This window comes from Petromyzon marinus, chromosome 57 (assembly GCF_048934315.1).
Source record: "Petromyzon marinus isolate PM22_M1 ecotype Great Lakes invasive population chromosome 57, UKy_Petmar_22M1.pri1.0, whole genome shotgun sequence".
NCBI classification, from domain to species: Eukaryota; Metazoa; Chordata; class Hyperoartia; order Petromyzontiformes; family Petromyzontidae; genus Petromyzon; species Petromyzon marinus.
This window is the reverse complement of record NC_133723.1, coordinates 10,816,033-10,842,222: the sequence shown is the minus strand read 5'-3', so window position 1 is coordinate 10,842,222 and position 26,190 is coordinate 10,816,033. Positions and strand designations below refer to the sequence as shown.

Below are 26,190 nucleotides of genomic sequence, written 5' to 3'. Positions count from 1 at the left end.
GTGGCAACTAAAACGCTGGGACCACGTTGCTTGCACCACTCATGAACTCGGCGACCCGGGGTGGAGAAGGGTGGACAACACAACACACGTTACAGTGAGGGAAAAAAGTATTTGATCCCCTGCTGAGTTTGTACGTTTGTCCACTGACAAAAAAATGATCAGTCTATAATTTTAATGGTAGGTTTATTTGAACAGTGAGAGACAGAATAACAACAAGAAAATCCTGAAAAACGCATGTAAAAAATGTTATAAATTGATTTGCATTTTAATGAGGGAAATAAGTATTTGACCCCCTCTCAATTAGAAAGATTTCTGGCTCCCAGGTGTCTTTTATACAGGTAACGAGCTGAGATTAGGAGCACACTCTTAAAGGGAGTGCTCCTAATCTCAGCTTGTTACCTGTATAAAAGACACCTGTCCACAGAAGCAATCAATCAATCAGATTCCAAACTCTTCACCATGACCAAGACCAAAGAGCTCCCCAAGGATGTCAGGGACAAGATTGTAGACCTACACAAGGCTGTAATGGGCTAAAAGACCATTGCCAAGCAGCTTGGTGAGGTGACAACAGTTGGTGCGATTATTCGCAAATGGAAGAAACACTAAAGAACTGTCAATCTCCCTCGGCCTGGGGCTCCATGCAAGATCTCAACTAGTGGAGTTGCAATTATCATGAAAACGGTGAGGAATCAGCCCAGAACTACATGGGAGGATATTGTCAATGATCTCAAAGCAGCTGGGACCATAGTCACCAAGAGAACAATTGGTAACACACTACGCCATGAAGGGCTGAAATCCTGCAGCGCCTGCAAGGTCCCCCTGCTCAAGAAAGCACATATATATGCCCGTCTGAAGTTTGCCAATGAACATCTAAATAATTCAGAGGACAACTGGGTGAAAGTGTTGTGGTCAGATGAGACCAAAATGGAGCTCTTTGGCATCAACTCAACTCGCTGTGTTTGGAGGAGGAGGAGGAGGAATGCTGCCTATGACCCCAAGAACACCATCCCCACCGTCAAACATGAAGGTGGAAACATTATGCTTTGGGGGTGTTTTTCTGCTTAGGGGACAGGACAACTTCAACGCATCAAAGGGACGATGGACGACGCCATGTACCGTCAAATTTTGGGTTAGAACCTCCTTCCTTCAGTCAGGGCATTGAAAATGGGTCGTGGATGGGTATTCCAGCATGACAATGACCCAAAACACACGTCCAAGGCAACAAAGGAGTGGCTCAAGAAGATGCACATTAAGGTCCTGGAGTGCCCTAGCCAGTCTCCAGACCTTAATCCCATAGAAAATCTGTGGAGGGAGCTGAAGGTTCGAGTTGCCAAACGTCAGCCTCGAAACCTTAATGACTTGAAGAAGATCTGCAAAGAGGAGTGGGACAAAATCCCTCCTGAGATGTGTGCAAACCTGGTGGCCAACTACAAGAAACGTCTGACCTCTGTGATTGCCAACAAGGGTTTTGCCACCAAGTATTAAGTCATGTTTTGCAGAAGGGTCAAATACTTATTTCCCTCATTAAAATTCAAATCAATTTTAAAAAATTTTGACATGCGTTTTTCTGGATTTTGTTGTTGTTATTCTGTCTCTCACTGTACAAATAAACCTACCATTAAAATTATAGACTGATCATTTCTTTGTAAGTGGGCAAACGTATAAAATCAGCAGGGGATCAAATACTTTTTTCCCTCACTGTATATTTTACTTGCTCGTCGGCCTGACCTGTCCTATATGTTGCTTTGCAAGACTTAATAGATTTTTTTCCCGCCTCCGTAACTTTTTGATAGGTAAGAGCTCAAAGACACGGCCTAGATTACAAATAGGAAGATTTAACATTATGAGTGTGTGTGTATATATAGATGTGTGTATACATAATTATATATATGATTTAAAATGTCATATGTCCAATTTCCAGAGGAACGTCTAATTACCATAGACCACCTACAGTTAAAGAATGTAATATTCGTCATCATCATATATAAGCGAGTATTTCTTAATTACATTATTACTTACAGTAAACATCAAATAGCCCTATTGAAAACATCAAAAGCACGTGCGATACCACGTGATACCACGTGAGATACCACGTGATACCACACGTGATACCACGTGCGATACCACGTGGTATTTCACGTGCGATACCACGTGCGATACCATACGTGATACCACGTGCGATGCCACGTGCGATACCACACGTGATACCACGTGAGATACCACGTGCCGGCACAGACGCGCAAGCGCTCCTGTGACGTCACTGCAGCGACCCTTTATTAAACATTACTGTGCTGTCCACCTTAGATTTAGTGGTGGTGCAGCTTCTTCTGCTTAGATTTAGTGGTGGTGCAGCTTCTTCTGCTGTGTTAGCAGCCGTGGTGCGCAATCACAAATAGTAGTCTTTAATAAAAACTCCAAAAAAATAATTCGTGTCAATAACAACATCGTGTGTTGTTGGGGGTTTGCTTACACAGGAATACAGCAAGTCCTCGTTTAACGCGGTAGATGCGTTCCTGTGCCTCATAAAACGATAAAGTTTGGCAAAATCTGATGTACTATGACTACGCACACATGCAGTGAGATGGCGGGACAAATAACCGAGAGCACGCCACGACCGCGTTACTGTATCGCTCTGCGTACTGTATCACTGTACTGTATCACTGTACTTCTAAGCCACGCAGCTCAAGAAAGTAGTTCCGTCGTCGACCGCTCAGAAAACCGCGATATAACAATGCGCGCTGCGTTATAACGGTTGTGTTGTGTGTGCTGTGTTATAACAGTTGTGTGTGCTGTGTTGTGCGTGCTGTGTTATAACGGTTGTGTGTGTTGTTTGTGTGTGCTGTTATAACGGTTGTGTGTGCTGTGTTGTGTGTGCTGTTATAACGGTTGTGTATGTTGTTTGTGTGTGCTGTTATAATGGTTGTGTGCTGTTTTATAACGGTTGTGTGTGTTGTGTTATAACGGTTGTGTGTGCTGTGTTGTAACGGTTGTGTGTGTTGTGTTATAACGGTTGTGTGTGTTGTGTTATAACGGTTGTGTGTGTTGTGTTATAACGGTTGTGTGTGTTGTGTTATAACGGTTGTGTGTTGTGTTATAACAGTTGTGTGTGTTGTGTTATAACGGTTGTGTGTTGTTATAACGGTTGTGTGTGTTGTTATAACGGTTGTGTGTTGTTATAACGTTTGTATGTGCTGTGTTGTGTGTGCTGTGTTATAACGGTTGTGTGTGTTTTGTTATAACGGTTGTGTGTGCTGTGTTATAACGGTTGTGTGTGCCGTGTTATAACAGTTGTGTGTGTTGTTATAACGGTTGTGTGCTGTGTTGTGTGTGTTGTGTTATGTTATAACGGTTGTGTGCTGTGTTATAACGGTTGTGTGTTGTTATAACGGTTGTATGTGCTGTGTTGTGTGTGTTGTTATAACGGTTGTGTGTGCTGTTATAACGGTTGTGTGTGCTGTGTTATAAAGGTTGTGTGTTTTGTTATAACGGTTGTGTGTGCTGTGTTATAAAGGTTGTGTGTTTTGTTATAACGGTTGTGTGTGCTGTGTTATAACGGTTGTGTGTGCTGTGTTGTAACGGTTGTGTGTGCTGTGTTATAACGGTTGTGTGTGCTGTGTTGTAACGGTTGTGTGTGCTGTGTTGTAACGGTTGTGTGTGCTGTGTTGTAACGGTTGTGTGTGCTGTGTTATAACGGTTGTGTGTGCTGTGTTATAACATTTGTGTGTGCTGTGTTATAACGGTTGTGTGTTGTGTTATAACGGTTGTGTGTGCTGTGTTATAACAGTTGTGTGTGCTGTGTTATAACAGTTGTGTGTGTTGTTATAACGAAGTGTTCCCGAATGGAAGAACCGCGTTACAACGAACACGCCTCGTGGTGAGAAGACCGCCAACGCGTAAAGCCAGGACTTACCCTGCGTGTGTATATACAATTAATATATCATCACGTGCTATTGCAGAAGGGACATTGCCTGGAATGTCGCATATCATATATATGGTGTTCTTTAAAGACTCACCCCCCCACACATACACAACGGCGTTGTTACAGACCCCCCACATACACACACACAACGGCGTTGTTACAGACCCCCACACACATACACACAACGGCGTTGTTACAGACCCCCCCACACACATACACACAACGGCGTTGTTACAGACCCCCCCCCCACACATATACACAACGGCGTTGTTACAGACCCCCCCACACACATACACACAACGGCGTTGTTACAGACCCCCCACACATACACACACAACGGCGTTGTTACAGACCCCCACACATACACACAACGGCGTTGTTACAGACCCCCACACACATACACACAACGGCGTTGTTACAGACCCCCCCACACACATACACACAACGGCGTTGTTACAGACCCCCACACATACACACAACGGCGTTGTTACAGACCCCCCCACACACATACACACAACGGCGTTGTTACAGACCCACACACATACACACAACGGCGTTGTTACAGACCCCCCCACCACATACACACAACGGCGTTGTTACAGACCCCCCCCCCCCCCACACATATACACAACGGCGTTGTTACAGACCCCCCACCACATACACACAACGGCGTTGTTACAGACCCCCCACCACATACACACAACGGCGTTGTTACAGACCCCCCCATACACACAACGGCGTTGTTACAGACCCCCCCACACACATACACACACCGGCGTTGTTACAGACCCCCCACCACATACACACAACGGCGTTGTTACAGACCCCCCCACACACACACACAACGGCGTTGTTACAGACCCCCCCCCCACCACACACAACGGCGTGACGCCACTGGACACTGAAGAGGGCCGCGTGGCCCAACTCCCAGCAATCTCCCTCTCGCCTTCTCCCTCCACGGCTCCTCCTGCACCCAGGTCGGAACACGCGCTGCACGCGCCCAATGATGATGATCGATGAATAACAATAGAAATAAATATGATTATTACAAACACGTGCCCCGGGTGAATGACGCGACCGCATCGAGACCTTCTATGTCGGGCTGCATCATCACATGGGACACGTTTAGCCATCAATATAACAATCATCATCATCATCAGGCGCGTGCGGCGCGCGTTGGCGCCCGACTGATTGCTATTTGTAAAGTCGACGTGAAGTGTGAAACGTTCACTCACAGCTTTGAGGGGAAATCGTGAGGGGGGGGGGGGGGAGTCAATGCCGGGCGACACGGGGAGATAGAGACGAGAGACAGCGGGAGGAGGGAGCTGGGGGGGGGGACGAAGAGAGAGAGGCTACACGGGGAGAGAGAGCAAGGGAGAGAAGGAGAGAGGGAGGAGAGTGGGAGAGAAGACGCATAGAGGGTATGTTGCACTGTACCGCTACATATGTAAGGTGAACTTCGTTCGCACCGGACGTAGCCAGCCATGCTAATCGAAGGTGCGGGGGAAGGACATCAAACTAAACACAAAAAGCAGCTCCGATAAAAGTATTCGAGAGTGAATGTGCAGAAGGAGACAGTGACAAATGGGGAGCGGTGGCGCAGCAGTCAGCGCGCTGCGTTACCAATCCCGGCGACCCGAGTTCGATTCCCGCTCACGGCCACCAACACCAGTGACGATTATCTGAAACTGGTTCTGGGCCTCCCGTAGGTCGACTCAGCCTCAAATGAGTACCTAGTCCGGTGAGTAAACATCGCCACTCCGGAGACAAAGGCGGCTGAGCGTGGTGCTGTCCACCTACCCCCTCGTGTACCGTGCCGGCCTTCATAGGTGATGCTCGCTCAAAGCACTTGCCCCCAACAGTCTGTTAAGGAGAAAGTCTGGCACGATGGAGAACCTCGACAGCCCAACCTCTATCCACACCACCCACACACTGCCCCAACCGCTATCCACTCCACCCACACACTGCCCCTACCCCTATCCACACCACCCACACACTGCCCCTACCCCTATCCACTCCGCCCACACACTGCCCCTACCCCTATCCACTCCACCCACACACTGCCCCTACCCCTATCCACTCCACCCACACACTGCCCCTACCCCTATCCACTCCACCCACACACTGCCCCTACCCCTATCCACTCCACCCACACACTGCCCCTACCCCTGGGTTGAGCTGAGCGAGTAGAAAGTTCTAGACGGTGAAAAGTGCCGCGTATTTGTATTCGGGGAACACGAGTTGTGTGCGCGAGAGTCGAGAGGATGGCTCTGGTCATTGTGACGTCACAATGTGGTCATTGTGCTGTCACGACGTCACATTGTGACATAACATTGCCACATTGTGACCTCACTACACGGAAACAGTGCGGGTGGACTCAACCAAAGGTTTTCAACCACCGTCACTGCCTTGTTTACTGCACGCAATCAGGATAACAGCTGTACCATTATTGTTATTATTACAAGTGGAACTTTGTGCTAAATATACCGTATAGTGAAATCACACAGGCAAATATATATGTATAAATAATCATCATGGTACATTAATACAGAAACAGGTCATTGACACACACACCAAGGACCCCATCCGCCATTTTCCATTCCCAAATAAAAATACATCCACGGAGCCTCTTGTCATAGAAACGTGGAGTTTACAAACTCCACTCAGTGCAGGAGAATAACACTGTCGCTTGCTGGGTTCTGCTTAAGGGAAGACTTTCTGCCGCCATAACAATGTAGAATTACCACTTTAGCTAACCAAGTGATGCCCCACGCCCTCCACGCCCCTCCTCCTCCCCACACACTCCCTCTCCATTGCTCGTGAGGCACGAGGCTGGGGCCCTGCGAACTGTGGGGGTGGGGGGGGAGCCGCGATGGCCCGCAGGATGATGCACGGCACCGTGCCATCCTACAGCGCCAGGTGTGAGTCAATCGCAACCCGGCCGGCCCCGACAGAATCACCGGCCAACTGATCGACTGACCAACGGATCAACTCACCGACTAACTGACCGACCGACCGATCTACCAACTCATCGACCGATCCACGGACCGACTCACCGACTAACTGACCGACCGACCGACCGATCTACCAACTCATCGACCGATCCACCGACTGACTCACCGACTAACTGACCGACTGACCGATCTACCAACTCATCGACCGATCCACGGACCGACTCACCAACTAACTGACCGACCGACCGTGCGTAGATAAGAAGAGGCACAGCCCCCCACCCAGCACAGCAATGCCGCATCACGGGACCCAACACTGCGGGTGTTCGGGCTACGGGCGGGGGTCCTGCAATTAATGCGTCCGGTTCCCTTCCATTGTAAAGAAGGCGTGCTGTTTGCTTCGTGTGTGTCAAAACTTAGGGAAGTGCTGTAGCTCTAAGGGTAGAAAACAAAAACAAATCCCCACACCACACAGACGGGATCCAATAATTGTCATCCACTTGCGCTGCTGCTGCTGCTGCTACTATGACACCCGTGTCTTTGGCCACCAACGTCACAACTCCCGGTGGGATGTTGGGAGTCGCACGACTTGGCCGTGCCAGTGCCGTGGCAAGACGGATCCCATTTGTCGTGGTGGGAGAAGGGGGTACCGTTCAGAATTTAGCGTCGGCGACATTGACAGCTCCGTCACAATATTTCGCGTCTCTCTCACACGCGCGTGACGGAAGGCAGCTATCAAAGTGCCGGGGTCACCTGAAGGAACGAGGTGTGAACGTTCAGCTGGTCTTGTACTGCCATAGGCAGAGGGGGGTGGGGGGGGGTAAGAGGCCTACGTGGAGGACACGAGGCCTCTTCATACCCGGAGCTCACGCGTGCTCCCCCACGTCTATTGAGCTGCAATCAACCGGCGGCGGGGGGGGGGGGCCTCCCCCCTCTTTCGGAGAATGGTGCCAATCTGCAACCTCAACCTTGATGATGGCACCAGGACAAACGAAATAAAAAATGGCTTTTCAGCCCAAGAAGACCTCTTAGGCCATCTGGACCCCCCACGACGTGAACGGTACCACCCCATATGCACGCTTATGCTTGGTGTTGTCAGCTCCCCTATTTGGTGGTGCTTCACAAACGTCTCCCTTGGCGCCATTTCTCCCGGGGGGCGGGATGGGATTTTGCCTCCTGATTTCCCTCCCACGTGCACAATGACGTTCATTTTTAAATCGCGGCCTGAAACGTCTTCAATAGGTACAGCACAGGGAGAACCGCCAGAGCTTGTGGGCAATCGTCGGAATAGTCGCAGCTGCTCTGCGGTGTCGTCCTCCTGGCACCCGGGAGTCGCCCTTTCCTCTAGGCCACTCTCAGAAACGTGAGCGAAAAAAGACGCTGCGTGGTGGCGGTGGTGGCGCTAGCCACCACATTACGAGTCGAAACACTTTTGTGATACAATCTATCATTGATTATCCGGCACTGCGGGATTGTCTGGCTGCTTCCAACATTTACCGGCGGTCCTGGGCCGATCTGGCGAAATCTGCAAAACCCCTCCAAAGGCTGTAACCAGTCTGATGGTCGGCACCGTGTGCGTGACATAAACAAAGTAGCTACACTTGATTTCAGTGTCCAATTCTACACTCCCCTGTCATCATCCCATGCTGAGTCTACGAGATTTGAGTAGTAAGTATGGTACAGTGAATCCAGTCTTTTTTTTACAGCAGGATATTTATGTTTGTCTATTTGTATGCTTACGCCAAATTTCACAAAAGTAAACAAATTTAAAACACAAAAAAACCTATACACAACACCTAAAAACCTAACGTTATGCACGAATGTGCAAAAATAGGATATTTTAAATAAGTATTTTGTGATTATCCGGCGTTTTTTTAAAACACAGCGCCCCTTTCCCTTGAAGCCGCCGGATAATTGATGAGATACTGTAATTATATGGTGCATGTGTAATAAGTAAAAAAGAAACGGAAAAATGATCTCACCACCTAATTCACTCGAACCATGGAAAGACATTTAGTCTCAGTTAACGGTGGCATCGGTTAACGTTTTTTTTGCAGTTAACGTTTAACGCCTCCCTTAGAGGGACTTCCACGGTTTCGACTTTAACGTTACCATTTTTGACTCACGGTCACGTGCTTGCGTTATGTCACGTGCACCGGGTCACGCCATTTTCAGCCAATTGGAGTAGCTCGTTAAGTGGGGGGGGGGGCTGAGCCACGCCCGCAGCCAATTAGCTTCGAGCTCAACTGGCTTTGTCCGTTAATGCTTTTAACCACGTGATTCCTATATTCGATTAAGTTATTTGTGAACATTAGTCGTGGAACGGATTAAAAGGCGTTAACCGAGGGACTACAGTACTAGTCACGGATGAGGAGGCCACCATACTGCTTTTTTGTAACCTAAATAAATGATCGATAAATTGTTATTATAGTGACTTAAAGCTTTCATGACTGCAGGAATGCATATTCTTTGGGTCTTTCGGTATCTATGTGGCTTTACCGAAAGACCCAAAGAATGTTATAGTATTTTGGCTTAAAGCCCTCCACCCAGGAAGGTGGTGGGAATTCATATTCTGCGATTTTTTTTTTACAAAATAACAAATCTCATTACCTCCTTCATAGTCAAGAAAAAGACTTGAATCTGCAAGCACATCATTTACCATGGCTATCTCCGTATTGCCAACAATGCCACAAATGTTAAAACTGTAAGCTATCCTATTGCACCTGCCACGCCGTCATTGAATCTCCGAGCTGTGCTTTAAATAGAGCCACGTCGAAGCTTTGCGTACGACAAACGGGTTTGGCTATAAATAAAAGTCAACATTTGGTGGGAATCTATTAAAAATAAAACAAATACAAGCTAGTTAATGTCTATCGAGTTAACCCATACATGGGACACTACTAAATCATGAGTAGGGCCTCATTTTGTCAGATCTGACTCTTCATATTTGATCTTGACTGCAGGAATACATATTCTATGGGTCTTTCGGTAAAGCCACAAAGATAGAACAATAATAAAAATATCACGACGTTTTGATCCCAACACAAGCAATCGTCTTCAGGTGAGCAAGCAATCGTCTCTCACCTGACGATGATTGCTTGTGTTGTGATCGAAACGTCGTGATATTTGTATTATTTTCTATCTTCATATTTGGGTTTTAACATAGTCAGGGTTAAAGAATCAAGTAGGCCTAGTTATCTGCGCCAATTCGAGCAGACTCTCTGGGCTCGCTGACCAGGCGAGAAGGAAGGGTAGAGGGGTGTCGGGCCTTGGGCCCTATGTTATGACATTCTCCAGGCTGACGTGAGGTCTGCAAGAGAAGCTTTCAATTGGTCCATGGGAGTTGAGCCGCGACAATTCAAAGGTGAAATCTGAGAAGGTCTAACACCTAGGGGGTCGTCAACCTGTAGATCCGGAGCCACGATAAACTGGACTTCCATAGAAGTCCTCCACTTCCATGGCAGTCCAGTTTACCATTGAGTTTACCATGAAAGTCTAGTTTACCATGGAGATCCAGTTTAACATGGGAGTCCAGTGCACCGTGGGTGTCCAGTTCAAGATGGAAGTCCAGTTTACCATAGAAGTCCAGTTAACCTTGAGACCTTGAGAGTCTAGTTTACCATGGAAGTCTAGTTTACATGGAAATACAGTTTACCATAGGATTCCAGTTCACCATGGAAGTCCAGTTCACCATAGAAAACAAGTTCACCATGGAGGTCCAGTTTACCATGGAAATCCAGTTTACCATGGAAGTCCAGTTCACCATGGAAGTCCAGTTTACCATGGGAGTCCAGTTTACCATGGAAGTCCAGCATATGATGAAAGTCCAGTTCACCATGGAAGTCCAGCTTATCGTGGAAGTCCAGTTCACCACGGGAGTCCAATTTACCATGCGGGCTCATTCAGGGCTGTTTCGTGGTGTTATTTATGAAGGGCCACCGTCTTATGTTCACTGCGTGTGCATTGTGACTCTTGAAATATTTGTTTTTTACTGAATTATAAAGAAAATGTCTCTTCTCGTTGATGTGGTTGCCAACCCCCGTGGTGTGACAGATGGACGGTGCTATTCGCACGCAAGTGGATGGACATTCAATCCCAGGCAAACTAAAACAGGCAAACATTTAAGTTTACCAGGTAAGGCCCACTGAACTGCTACGTAGATCTTTTTAAAGAAGCGACTCTGGCTATCACAAATGATCGCTCAACGAAGTGGCTGGCTTATCATCATCGTCGTGTGGAAATGTATAGCGGCCAAATACTCTAAACGCGTAATGTTGATTCTAAATGTGGAGGGGAAAACCAGGATGACCCGGGAGAGGTACACACAAACTCCCAAATATACAGCAGGCGTCGGGGTTGCGATCGAACCCAAGACCTCCTGCATACGAAGCGAGGCAGTTAACATCTCCTAGCTGCGATGATTATATTATGTAACAGGCATTGTCACCTCGCGATTCGCCAATCCCTAGCTCCACATCGTTAACACACACCGATATTACTATGCACATCTCCATAACCATCACCACTTCCACTACCAACGGAAGCTCCGTTGTATCTATGGGACATTTTTTTTTACCAGTGTCAAAGTATGAAGAATAAGAATAGATTTGACCCTTTCTGCCAAAAAATGTAACAATAGCTGTTAAGAAGTCCAAAACACCAAATAGATAGCTTTATATGTGTGGTTAATGCGGACTCGATTCATTGAAAAAGGTATATATTTGGTCTATTAACATCTGAACACCTGCTTTATTGCCACAAAGGGTAACACCTATTATTATTTCATACCACCTCTATCACCACCTCCATTACCACCTCTAACACCATCACCACCTCCATCGCCACCTTCATCACCACCTCTATCATCACCTCCATTACCATCACCACCTCCATCACCACCTCCATCACCATCACCACCTCCATCACCACCTCCATTGGCTGGGAGGGCCGGGTTGGATCGGCTCAGGCCGGGCGTGCAATCTCCTCCATTGCCGCGCCTGCCCCCCCCCCCCACCCCCTCCAGCCTCTCACCCACGCGATGTGCAAATGGGGACGACGATGACGAGCACGAGGGTGCAGAAGGCGGCGACCACGAGCGCCACGAGCTTGCAGCGCCGCGCCCGGACGTGCGCGCGGCCCTTGCGGCGCAGCAGCGAGTCGTAGGAGGGCGCCAGCGAGCGGTCGGGGCGCCTCTCGGAGGGCCAGCAACGCGGCACGCCCGCCGCCACCGCTGTCTCGGAGCCACCGCCAACGCCGCCGTCACTACCGCCACGGCCACCACCGCCTCGGCCCCGCCGGCCCAGCCACGCGCGGGCCTCATCGTCGTCATCGCCAGTGGAGAAGTCGAGGGAGAAGTCCCGCGGCATCTTGCCACAGAGACAACGACAAAAGACGGGAGGGGGCAGGAGAAGGTCGTGACCGCCGCCACCCTTCCACGACCCCACGTCGTCACAGAGTTGTTGACAACGTTGTTGTTAGCCGCACAGCTCCCAGTGAGTTGAACATATGGCAGTAGTAGTAGTAGTAGGGCGTTCTCGACCAATATTATCCATAATAGAGGTTAAATTTGGGTTCGATTTGGATTCAATTGGGTTCGATTTGGGTTCGATCGCTCCCAGTGGGCTTCCTAATATCGGAAGGAAGGGGGCCTCCAGACGGCCGTGGAAGTGCGTCTGAAAGCGCCGCGCGATGCGGCGTGACCACCGCCTTTGCTTCGGTGGCTTAGCCCAATAAAGCTGCCGCTGTGAGGATAAGCAGAGATGATGGTTTAGAGCTCCATGACGAGATCAGCGAGGTTCTCGTGGTTCTATTTGTGATGGCCATGGGTCACTTCTAAAGGGAAAAAAACTAGACAGCTCGGTGGGCCTTGGTTACCTTGGTTACCTGGTAAAATAACAAAATAAACTGAGTTCATCATCATCATCACGATACATGGGGGCAGAGAGGCCACTGTAGTAGGTGTCCACTGAAACATTTCGTCATTTGTTTTCCATTCTCTCTCAGCCTTGTATTGGCAATATGCAATGAGTAGTACGCCACGTCTCCCTAGAAACCAAATCTCTGCATATTACGAATATTATAAAAAAAACCCGGTTGGATGTTCGTACACGGACGACTTTGTTAGGGGTGGCGGAGTCATGATCGGGCCCTCCCCTGCCCCCCCCCCCCCCCCCACACTCACCACCGACTCCCGTGGACACCTCCTGGCCTTCGGCGTCCACGAGGCGTGGTCGTGAACGCTCCACACCGACTCGGGCCCCGCCAGGGCCACCCCGCTGCCACGGCACCCGCGCTCGCGTCCCCGGCCCCCCGTGAGGCCCCCGCCCCCCGTGAGGCCCCCGCCCCGCGCTCGCCCGGAGGCCCCCCCCGCCGAGCGACGGGAGGGGACTCCGGTGGCGGTGGCGTCGCCGCGGGGGGCCCCCGGCACTGCCGTCGCCGCCGAGCCGCCCGGCGCGCTGAGAACGGTGTCGCTACGCGGTAGGAGAGCAGCGTAGAGGCCCAGGCGCTGGTACGGTGGGGGGGGGGGGGGGTAGCAGATATGGGGGCGTGGGGGGGCAGCAGAGAGGGGGGCAGCAGGGGAGGGCGGACAGGAGCAGAGCCGCGGTCACAACCGGCCACTATCGCCCCCCGCCACGACCCTCACGATCACCAAGACCAGGGGTCACCAAACTACGGCCCGCGGGCCGCATCCGGCCCGCGACGTCAGTCCATCAGGCCCGCCGACGGTACTTGAATTTGGTTGATAAAACGTATGGAACACGAGACGTTGTGATACAATTTAAATTTAAATATTATGTTTAGAATACCAGGAGATCTTCACGCGTGCGGAGACCTCCTTACTGCTATGTGCCTTAAATTTACTATTTAAAATTTTAAATTATTGCATCTAGATGTTCTTGTTAATTCTAATGTTTGCTTATTTCGCGCCATCCCAAGTCCTTCCCCGGCTCGTGGTAGCTCCGCCTACGCTCTGACGTTACCATGGTTTCCATGGCAACGTCATGGCAACACGTTACCATGGTTTCCATGGCAACACACACAAATACGCATCTTTCCCGCCCCCAAGTATTGAACATAATGTTTATGCGGCCCGCGATCGTCATTCTATCAGTTATTCGGCCCGCTGTGAAAAAAGTTTGGTGACCCCTGACCAAGACCAATACCCCCACCATTCGCCACTAAGTGTCGGTGACGTCACCACGACGCCTGTGCCAGGCCAGGTGCACTTTGAGGCCACGTGAAGTGTCGAAGGCTCGCTGGCAGGAAGTCTCGGGACAGACCCAGCAGGTGCCATGGGGTTGGCTGACTGAGATCACCTGTAGATGCACCACCAGCTGTACCTCCTACTGTGCCAACTTGCTGCATTTTATCCGTGAGCGTCGCTCCTCTGCCCTCCGTTGTTGCTGGAGGGCGACTGCCTCCAACTGCCCAGTAGCAGCAGCGTCCTTCACGAGCCTCCTCCACAGAGGCCGATCTTGACACCGCTGGCACCGGTCGTCAGCAAGTCCACTCAGCTCCACAGCGCCGCGCGATAACAACCACTACAACCACAACCACCCCCACAACAACTACCCCCACCACCCCCACCACCACTCACATGCGGGTCGCTCCACATCTGACTCGACGCTCTCTCCCTGCCGCCGCGGGACCTGCGCTCCCTCGCGCTGCCCTCCGCCCTGCCCAGGCTGTGGACCGCTCCCGCCCCCCCCGGCCCCCCCGCCCCCCCCGCCGGCGGCTCCCCGGGGACGGCGCAGAGCGACACCCACGAGCCGCGAGCCGCCGCCGCGGCCGCCACCCCGCCGGGGTCGGCGGCGCTGAACGAGCGGCTCCGCCGGTCCAGCGGGACCGAGCGCGGAGTCGCTGCCCCGCGAGACCTCGAGCCGTGGAGGAAGCCCTCGTCCTGGGGGCGTCGGGGGTCGATGGGGGCATTGGTCAAGCATTGGGTGGATGGTGCATTGGGTCAATGAGCATTGGTCAGGCAGGGTCAACGGTGCATTGGGTCGATGGGGCATTGGTCAGGCATTGGGTCAATGGACATTGGTCAGGCAGGGTTAACGGTACATTGGGTCGATGGGGCATTGGTCAGGCATTGGGTCAATGGACATTGGTCAGGCAGGGTTAACGGTACATTGGGTCGATGGGGCATTGGTCAGGCATTGGGTCAATGGCTATTGGTCAGGCAGGGTTAACGGTACATTGGGTCAATGGACATTGTTCAGGCAGGGACAATAGGCATTGGTCAGGCAGAGTGAATGGCTATTGGTCAGGCAGGGTTAACGGTGCATTGGGTCAATGAGCATTGGTCAGGCAGGGATAAAGAGCATTGGATCAATGAGCATTCAGTCAATGAGCATAGGTCAGGATGGGTCAACGAGCATCGTTGATCGGCCGCTGCCATGACGGCCGTCTGGTCCATCTCCCAACCTGCGACGCTTCCGCCGAGGCCGACACGGACGCCGACGTGGATCTGTAGGAGTGCTCCTTCGCCGCCGCCGCTCCTCCTCCTCCCGCTCCTCCTCCATCCCCGACGGTGCCTGCGCCGCCTTTGGCGGAGCCTGCGGTCGCCTTCCCCACCGCCGCAGCCGCAGCAGAGGCGGCTGCGGCGCTCCCCACATCGACGCCGTTGGCCGCCGCGTGCCTGTGGCGGACCAGCCTCGGAGTTGCTCCGGCTGAGACGGAGGAGATCATTCCCCCACCGAGCTGCTGGTGCTGCTGGTGCTGCTGGTGCGACGGCTGCAGCTGATCGGTCGACGAGGAGAGTGAGGAGGCTGGCGGAGGAGGCGGCGGGACGATGCGCGCGTCGAGCTGGTCGAGTTTGACGAGCACCTGGGATACCTCGCCGCGCACTCCGGCCAGCGCCTCAAGGCGGCGCTCCATTTCGACGACGCGCTGCGCCAACTCCGAGACGCTCGCCTCCAGCTCCTCGGGCTCGAGACTCGCGGTCAAGACGTCGGCGTTGTCCTCGTCCTCGCCCTCCTCGTGATGGTGGTGATGACGATGATGATCACGATGGTGATGATGATCGTCGTTGTCATCGTCGTCGTCGTCGTCGTCATCCCTCGTGCCGAGGGAGCGGTGATGGCCTCGCTGCAGACGCTCGCGTTTCTGCTGGATGTTCGGCTGTCGCTGCTGTTGTTGATGTTGTTGATGGTGGTTGTGGTGGTTGTGGAGGAGGAGGTGGTGGTGGTGGTGCTCTTGTTGTTGCTGTTGCAGGTGTTGTTGATTGTGTTGCTGCTCATAGTCGTCGGGTAGCTCGTGACTGTATTGTTCAAGTTGATGGAGGTGGTGGTGCTGCTGCTGGTGGTGGTCGTAGCGATCGTGTTGCTCATGGAGCTGCGGCTGAAGCTGCTGGTCTTCGTTTTGCTGCTGCTGATGTGGATCGTGGTGATTATGATTCTCGAAAGAAAGTTGCTGCTGTAGCTGCTGCTGTAACTCTTGCTGCTGTTGCTGATTATGATGATGATGATACAATTGCTTCGGCTCATGAAGATGATGAGACGGCTGCTGCTGATTATGATGATGACGCTGCTGATGATGATGGAGTAGATCGCGACTGTGACGCCGCTGCTGCTGAGAATGATGATGCTGCTCCTGCTGATGATGATGCTGATGATGATGCTGCTGATGATGATGCCTCCCGTGATGCCTCTTCCCGCGTGCGTGCCTCTCGCCGTTTTGAACTTCGCGCCTGGCAAACCGCCGCGCTGCGGCAGCCGCCGCCGCCACCGCTGCCTCCTCCTCGTCCTCCCCCGCGTCTCCTTCCCGCGTCCTTCGCTCCTTCTCACGATCGCGACCTCCGGACACGGGCGAGGTGGGCACCGAGCGACAGGATCGCGCCGCGGGCAGCGGCGGGGACACGTCGGGCGGGGAGTTCCCCTCGGGGATGGAGCCGAGCCTCAGCGGAGGACCCCCCCTGCTGAACTGGGTGGCGAACCCGGGCTTTGCGACGCGCGCGGCGACGCCGTTGCCCAGGATGGGGTCGGCGAACACGTGCGGTTGCTGCTGCTGCTGCAGTTGCTGCTGCTGCAGTTGCTGCTGCTGCAGTTGCTGCTGCTGCAGTTGCTGCTGCTGATGATGATGATGCTCGTCTTGCTGCTGATGCTGTAGGACATTATGAAGATTCATGATGTGGTGCTTCTGAACCAGCTGGAAGGGGTTATTTTGGAAATAGTGCTGCTGTTGCTGTAGATGTTGTTGATGTTGCATGTGATCGCTGCACGCACGCTGCTGATAGGCCTGATGGTGCTCGACCGCGTGGCGTGGAGCCGTCGCCAATACATCACCAACAACACCACCACCACCGTGACGGCGCCCACCACCACTGCCACCACCTTCCACGCGAGGGTCAAGCTCATCCAGCAAGCCGAACATTGCGCCGAAGTCGATGGAGTCTTCCGCGTCGGCGAAGCTGCGCTCCGTGTTGGTGCAGTAGCCCGTGTCGGCGGACGACTCTTTGGAGAAGTAGCGGCGATGAGGTCCCTTGAAGGCGCCGCGGGGCAAATCGCCCGCGTATCCCTCCGCATCCATCGAGTCGTCCGTTTCGATGGTGCGGTTATTATTGGCGGTGGTGATGGGTTGTGGTTGGTGCTGATGGTGGTGGTGGTGTTGTTGTTGTTGGTGGTGGTGGTGTTGTTGGTGGTGGTGTTGTTGTTGGAGGTGCTGTTGCAGGTGTTGGAAGCCGCCGTGTCTCTGGGAGGCGAGGGAGGGCGACGCGAATGAGTGGAGGGATGAGAGGTTTGGGGAGCTCTCCATGGTGCTGAAAAACAGGACGGGCAGGCGAGGTCTCAATCACAGTCACCAACACCGTCGGCTCTTTATCTGAGCCGGGCCTGCGGCCTCTCCTACGTCGATGCGGCCTCGAATGAGTACACGGAGCGATGTGGAGTAAGTGTCGCCGCTAGGGAGACAAAGGCGTGTGTGTGGTTCCCGCCTTCATAGGTGCTACTCGCCAATAGCACTTGCCCCAACAGTCCGTTTTAAAGGCTATTGTGGTCATAATTAATGTTAATATGTTAATGGTCGGAGCGGAAGTGTAGCGATTAGCACGCTTTGCTACGAACCCGGCGACCCGAGTTCGATTCCCGCTTTCGAGCTATGAATAATCTGAATCCCGGTCGTGGGCCTCCCCTAGGTCGACTCAGCCTTAAGTTAGAACCCGGTGCCGAGTGCAGTGAACTGACGCAACCTCCCTACCTGAGTATGCCAATAATAAATTGTCCTGGCAAAATTTCTCGATGCTCAATTTCGCGATCAAATAGCCAGACAGCTAGCAGCACACGCCGAGCAGAATCAGAATCTTTATCCTGGAAGGAATCCGATGAGCTATGAAGCTCTTTTTTTCACAGGTGTTCAGTCGGGGCAGGCCAACAAAGTACAACTACTCCTTGGTTTTATTCGGTCAAGTCACGAAGATAAAATAAAACAAAATAAAAAGAAAATCACGACGTTTCGGAGGCAACACAAGTTTCCGTCTTCAGGTGGAATAGTCACAGCAAAAGATCTACACAGATCTTGCAGTCACGAAAGCTTCAAATCTAAAGTACAACTACAAATGATGTAAACGCGTTAGGAGTCCAAAGTATAGGAAAGGTAAGCAAGTCACTAAAAATAAATAGGGCGTATTGTTGATTTTTCAACACAAAATGCAAGCTTGGAGCGAGGCAGAAATACAACAACAGTCCCAGGCCACACCAAGACAACAACAACAACACACAGTCCCTCAATAGAACTGCACATTTCAAATGGGACTATCGATAACACACGGGCAAGGATCAAGGTTACCAGAACATGGCATTTGCAAATGTGGCCGTAATCCAGCACTAAATCCTTCTGCCTGCAGCAGAGGTGAGCTGCGTTTGCTCGGTTCATTGCCTTGCGATACTATCACAGGTGGGGGATAGCGACTCGGGGTCGCACTTTGTGCGTTCAGGGTCCGTGGCTCTCTGCCGTAGGATCATTCATCACCATGATGGTGGTGGTGGCAGCAGTAGGGGTGGGGGGCGGTGCGGACCCCGTGGTTGCGGCCTGAGAATCCAAACCATCATCCCCTCTATAGCCAGAGGCCGTCCCTAGGGTGCGGCGAAGAGGCGGGGGAGTGGGGACGGGTGGTTAAGGGGGCGGGGGTAGCGAAGGGGGAGGGGGGGGGCCTCGGCTCACAATCAGCCGGTACCAAGAACGGAACACTTTTCTGTGTGCTCCGTGTCATACCCCCACCCCCCCTCAGCTCGTCCGACCGTGGGCGAGGGAGTGGCGGCGGTGGTGAACGGTCGCGGCTAGCTCGCTGCGCTGCGCTATGAACCCGGCGAATCCGAATTAGATTCCCGCTCACGGCCACCACCAACACCAGTGACGATTATTTGAACCGGTCCTGGGACTCCCCTAGATCGACTCAGCCTCAAATGAGTACCTGCTGCGGTGTGTAAACATCGCCACTGGGGAGACAAAGGCGGCCGGGCGTGGTGTGGGCAACCCACCCCCCTCGTGCACCGTTCCGGCCTTCATTGATGCTCACTAACAGCACTTGCCCCAACAGTCTGTTAAGTCTGTACGGGGGATCTTAGTGGTCAGGCTACACATGGTTTTCCTGTGATCTCAGTAGCGCTGTGCAGGTAGCAGCAGCAGCAGCAAGCGGTTGATGGATCACCACACAGTGAAACTCCCTTCCTACCCGTGGGTGGGCGCCGAGGAGGAGCCGTCGCCCCTGGCTGTGCCAGAAGAAGGCAGTTATGGGATAGAGAGTTTGACCCTCGCACGCAGTGGAGTTTCTTAGTTTTCTCCAGGTGCTCCGGTTTCCTCACACTCATAGTCAAGCACGGAGGGAGAGAGACCAACCATTTAATGATGCCGATAACACCTTAATATATAAAGGACCGCAGAGCTTGGTCAATCGTTGGAAGCACCACCGCGTCTGTGGTTCCTCCTCCTGACGCCTCGGAGTCGTCCTCTCCCTCTCTCTGAGTCATCTTCTCTCTCTCTCTCTCTCTCTGAGTCGTCCCCCTGTCTCTCTCTGAGTCGTCCTCTCTCGGAGTCGTCCTCTCTCTCTCTGAGTTGTTCTCTCTCTGAGTCGTCCTCTCTCTCTGAGTCGTCCTCTCTCTGAGTCGTCCCCCTGTCGCTCTCTGAGTTGTCCTCTCTCTGAGTCGTCCTCTCCCTCTCTCTGAGTCGTCCCCCTGTCTCTCTCTGAGTCGTCCTCTCCCTCTCTCTGAGTCATCTTCTCTCTCTCTCTCTCTGAGTCGTCCCCTGTCTCTCTCTGCGTCGTCCTCTCTCTCTGAGTCGTCCACCTGTCTCTCTCTGAGTCGTCCTCTCCCTCTCTCTCTGAGTCGTCCCCCTGTCTCTCTCTGAGTTGTCCTCTCTCTGAGTCGTCCTCTCTCTGAGTCGTCCCCCTGTCTCTCTTTGAGTCGTCCCCCTGTCTCTCTCTGAGTCGTCCTCTCTCTGAGTCGTTCTCCTGTCTCTCTCTGAGTCGTCCCCCTGTCTCTCTCTGAGTCGTCCTCTCCCTCTCTCTGAGTCGTCCCCCTGTCTCTCTCTGAGTCGTCCCCCTGTCTCTCTCTGAGTCGTCCTCTCTCTGAGTCGTCTTCTCTCTCTCTGAGTCGTCCCCCTGTCTCTCTCTGAGTTGTCCTCTCTCTGAGTCGTCCCCCTGTCTCTCTCTGAGTCGTCCTCTCTCTGAGTCGTCTTCTCTCTCTCTCTGAGTCGTCCCCCTGTCTCTCTCTGAGTCGTCCCCCTGTCTCTCTCTGAGTCGTCCTCTCTCTGAGTCGTCCTCTCTCTGAGTCGTCCCCCTGTCTCTCTCTGAGTCGTCCTCTCTCTCTGAGTCGTCACCCTGTCTCTCTCTGAGTCGTCCTTTCTCTGAGTCGTATTCTCTCTCTCTGAGTCGTCCCCCTGTCTCTCTCTGAGTTGTTCTCTCTCTGAGTCGTCTTCTCTCTCTCTGAGTCGTCCCCCTGTCTCTCTCTGAGTTGTCCCCCTGTCTCTCTCTGACTCGTCTTCTCTCTCCCTCTCTCTGAGTCGTCCCCCTGTCTCTCTCTGAGTCGTCCTCTCTCTGAGTCGTCTTCTCTCTCTCTGAGTCGTCCTTTCTCTCTGAGTCGTCCTCTCTCTGAGTCGTCTTCTCTCTCTCTCTCGGCGTCGTCCGATCTCGCTCTCTCCACGAGAGCGAGCTGATAATTATCGTTATCAATGGAGGTAGTTGTGTAGAGACGGTATGAGAATGTCCCATACCTGAGACTCTGTGCTCGTGGCTTGCCCGAGTTTGGCAGCAGATGTCTCGCTCCGAACCTGCGATATATAGAGGGTGGCCCAAAAGTCAGGACACATAAGGTTGTTATACAGGGTGGCCCAAAAGTCAGGACACAGGGTTGTTATACAGGGTGGCCCAAAAGCCAGGACACATAGGGCTGTTATATTTATTTTAACGAATTACGAAGAGTTTTAATTTATTTTCACAAATGTTCAAACCGACTTCTATTAACAGGAATGCATGATGCATGGTTTCTCTTTTGAAATAAATTTGGGACTCATTACACATTGCACATTACTCATTACACATTACAGGTGCAATCTTTGGAAATCCATAAATTACGTTTTTTGTCTCCAATCAGAACATTTTCTTTAAACAAAAATACAATCTGAAAAGGCAAAGACAGAAGAAGAAAACTAGATACAGTAGTAATATTGATAAGACGAGATAAAAAAAACATTTAAGAATAATAAATTAACGTATTTTAATGCCGGTGTTTATGAAAATCTAATAACCCTATTTGTCTTGACTCACACCGTCTCTACACAACCACCTTCATTGCTCACAAGTATCAGCTCGCTCTCGTAGAGAGAGCCAGAAAGGACGACTCAGAGAGAGATAGAGGACGACTTAGAGAGAGAGGACGACTCACGGAGAGAGAGAGAGAGGGGACGATTCAGAGAGTGAGAGGACGACGCAGGGAGAGAGAGGGGTGGCTCAGAGAGAGAGAGAGGGGACGACTCAGGGAGAGAGAGAGGGGACGACACAGAGAGAGAGGACGACACAGAGAGAGAGAGAGAGAGGACGACACAGAGAGAGAGGGGACGACTCAGAGAGAGAGGGGACGACTCAGAGAGAGAGGGGACGACACAGAGAGAGAGGGGACGACTCAGAGAGAGAGGACGACTCAGAGAGAGAGGACGACTCAGGGAGAGATAGGACGACTCAGAGAGAGAGGACGACTCAGGGAGAGAGAGGACGACTCAGAGAGGACGACTCAGAGGGGCCAGGAGGAGGGACCACAGACGAGGAGTGGGAAGGTCGCAGCAGCTGGAGCCACGCAGTGGTTAGGAGCTGGGGGTACCGACGATTGCCCGCGCTCTGCTGACCTCTATATATGAACGTAGTTGTCGGACCAATTAAACGGTGGATCTCTCTGCCTTCGTGCAGGAATATGTTTACATGCATCACTTCCTTATGTATATGCACAAGCCTCCGTGTTCACGTGTGTATGCGTGCACTGTTTGTGTGTTTCTGTGTACGTGGGGAGCGGTGCCGGCCTTCGTAGGTGCTACTCGCTAACTGCACTTGCCCCTACAGCCTGTTCAGGCTCTCCGGGGAATCTTTGTCACGTGCATGTGTGCCAGGGTATGTGTGTGGTAGAAGGGGAGCGGTGGTGTAGCGGTTGGCGCGCTGCGTGACGAACCCGGCGACGCGAGGTCGATTCCCGCTCACGGCCAACACCAGAGCCGATTATCTGAACTGGTCATGGGCCTCCCCTAGGTCGACTCAGCCTCAAATGAGTCACACTGTGAGCATCGCCGCGAGGGAGACGAAGGCGGCCGGGCGTGGTGCTGGCCACCCACCCCCTCGTGCGTCGCTCCGGCCTTCATAGGTGTTGCTGCTAGTCGTTAACAGCTCTTGCCCCAATATTCTGTTCAAGGCTACACAGGGGAGCTTTGTCTTTGTCGTGAATGCATGTGTGCGTGTTCAGTGACGTCACCAGAGGCAATGATTGAGAGTGGGCTGTCAGCCGATCAATACCCCTCCCCTCTTCACCCCCCCACCCCCCACGTAGCATTACAAGACGGTGGAATTGCTGTTTGCGAGCATCTATTAGGACAGATGCACAGTGGATAGCGGAAGGTCTGCTGAGCAGCAACATACATGGCTTGGTTATGGACAAGGGAAACCTTGTACTGGAATTGAACCGGGGTTCGCGATGGCAGTCGGTGAAGATGTGACCCCCCCCCCCACCCAAAGGTGCCGCTTGTAGCCTCTAACAGGCTGTTGGACGGACAAGTGAGTTAGCGAGTAGCAGCAACAGCCATGAAGGCCTGCTCGGCGCACGAGGGGGTGGGTGGCCAGCACCACGCCCGGCCGCCTTCGTCTCTCTCGCGGCGATGCTCACAGTGAGACTCATTTGAGGCTGAGTCGACCTAGGGGGAGGCCCCCAGCAACGGTTCTGATATTTCGTCACGGATGTCGGGACTCGCTCTGCCGGCTTCGTTGGCGCAGTGCAGCGCCAACCGCTGCGCCACCTTTCCCGATTCACACACACAAACATACACACACACACATACACACACACATACACACAAACATACACACACACATACACACAAACATACACGCATACACACACGCATACACACACGCATACACACACACACACTCACACACACTCACACACACTCACACACACTCACACACACTCACACACACTCACACACACTCACACACACACAAAAGATAAAGATCCCCCATATAGCCTTAACAGACTGTAGGGACAAGTGCTGTTAGCCAGCACCTATGAAGGCCGGAACGGTACACGAGGGGGTGGGTGGCCAGCACCACGCCCGACCGCCTTTGTCTCCCTAGTGGCAATGTTTACACACCGCACCAGGTACTCATTTGAGGCTGAGTCGACCTAGGGGAGGCCCGGGACCGGTTCAGATAATCGTCACTGGTCTTGGCCGTGAGCGGGAATCGAACCCGGGTCGCCAGATTCATAGCGCAGCGCGTTAACCGCTACACTATCGCTCCCCACTACACAAACATACACACACACAAACATACACACAAACACACACACAAACATACACTCACACAAACATACACACAAACACACACACAAACACACAAACAAACACACGCACAAACATACACACAAACACACACACATACACACAAACACACACAAACACACACACAAACACACACAAACATACACACAAACACACACGAACATACACAAAAGACAACGATCCCCCGTATAGCCCTTAACATTTTGGGGGCAAGTGCTATTATGTTATAGCGAGCACCCCCAAAAAAATCCACTCTCTCTTTCTCTCCCCTCTCGCTCCATCCCCCTCGTGCGGTTTATTCACTCCCCTCTCACTCTCTCCACACACTCCCCACCACTCCCCTCTCACTCTCTCAACACACTCCCCACTACTCCCCTCTCACTCTCTCCACACACTCCCCACCACTCCCCTCTCTCTCCACACACTCCCCACCACTCCCCTCTCACTCTCTCCACACACTCCCCACCACTCCCCTCTCACTCTCTCCACACACTCCCCACCACTCCCCTCTCTCTCCGCACACTCCCCACCACTCCCCTCTCTCTCCACACACTCCCCACCACTCCCCTCCCTCTCCACACACTCCCCACCACTCCCCTCTCTCTCCACACACTCCCCACCACTCCCCTCTCTCTCTCTCCACACACTCCCCACCACTCCCCTCTCTCTCCACACACTCCCCACCACTCCCTTCTCTCCACACACTCCACCACTCCCCTCTATCTCTCTCCACACACTCCCCACCACTCCCCTCTCTCTCCACACACTCCCCACCACTCCCCTCTCTCCACACACTCCCCACCACTCCCCTCTCTCTCCACACACTCCCCACCACTCCCCTCTCTCCACACACTCCCCACCACTCCCCTCTCTCTCTCCACACACTCCCCACCACTCCCCTCTCTCCACACACTCCCCACCACTCCTCTCTCTCTCTCCACACACTCCCCACCACTTCCCTCTCTCCACACACTCCCCACCACTCCCCTCTCTCTCTCCACACACTCCCCACCACTCCCCTCTCTCTCTCTCCACACACTCCCCACCACTCCCCTCTCACTCTCTCCACACACTCCCCACCACTCCCCTCTCTCTCCACACACTCCCCACCACTCCCCTCTCTCTCCACACACTCCCCACCACTCCCCTCTCTCCACACACTCCCCACCACTCCCCTCTCTCTCTCCACACACTCCCCACCACTCCCCTCTCTCTCTCTCCACACACTCCCCACCACTTCCCTCTCTCTGCATTCATTCTCTTAAATGAATTCCCTTATGCTACACCTCCTTATCAAAATTCCTAACGATGCACACGCGCACACACCATATACACAGATGTGTGCTATCAATGCATTTGCTCGCGAGCAATACTGCGTGCAGCATTTGCAACTCACCGGTTTCTTGTTGGTGAGCATCTATTACATCCGACGAAGACATTAATAATATCACACACACACACTACATAGACATTACAGCATATGCATTGTATTCAGGTCAATGTGTACTGCATGTCTTTAGTATGTACACATGTCCACACATAATGACATGCACGTGTGTGTGAGCGCATTCATGTTTATGCATTATGCAGCATGCGCATATCTTTCGTGTGTGTGTGTGCGCCTGTGTGTGTCTGCGTGTGATTTGTATGTACTGTATATATCTGTGTGTGTACATATGTGTGTGTGTGTACATATGTGTGTGCACATGTGTGTGTTTCGTGTGTACATATCTGCATGCCATTTTTGTGTATGTGTAAATATTTGTGTGTGTGAGTGCCCACATATACATATGTGTATACATGTCTTCAGGTTCACATGCGTGTACATGTGTGTGGACATGCGTGCCTCTGTGTGTGCGTAGATGAGAGTGTCTGCGTGTTGGCCACCCACCCCCTCATTACCGTGCCGGCCTTCAGAGGTGCTCGCTAACAGCACTTGCCCCAAAAGCCTGTTAGAGGCTATACAGGGACCTTTACATGTGTCTTCGGTGGCGTCGGTGTGTACGCGCGTGTGTGTGCGCGTGTGTGTGTGTGCGCGTGTGTGTGCGCGTGTGTGTGCATACGCAGACGCCGCATGCCGATGCGATGGTGGACGCAACTCACGATCATTCTCGACTCTCCATTGAAGCCGGTATCTCGTTCTCTCTCTTTGCCTCTCCCTCCGTCTCCGTTTCTCTGTCTCCCTCCCAAGCTCCCTCCTCTTCTTCCTCCTCCTCCTCCCACTCTCTCTCTCGTCCCCCCTCTCTCCCTCTCTATGACACTGCCTCCTCCTCCTCCCACGCACACACACTC

The 26,190-nt window shown here is 52.5% G+C and overlaps 1 protein-coding gene across 1 annotated transcript; it reads right to left on the bottom strand.

The window, feature by feature from the left end:
- Window positions 1-5,985: 5,985 nt before the first annotated feature.
- LOC116954893 (uncharacterized) lies at window positions 5,986-26,190 on the bottom strand. The gene is made up of 5 exons (XM_032975704.2): window positions 26,002-26,190; window positions 15,295-17,626; window positions 14,468-14,770; window positions 13,052-13,375; window positions 5,986-12,236 (listed from the first exon to the last, which is right to left on the bottom strand). Exons 2-5 carry the CDS (start codon window positions 17,620-17,622, stop codon window positions 11,898-11,900), a joined length of 3,294 nt encoding a protein of 1,097 aa, XP_032831595.2. The 5' UTR covers window positions 17,623-17,626; window positions 26,002-26,190; the 3' UTR covers window positions 5,986-11,897.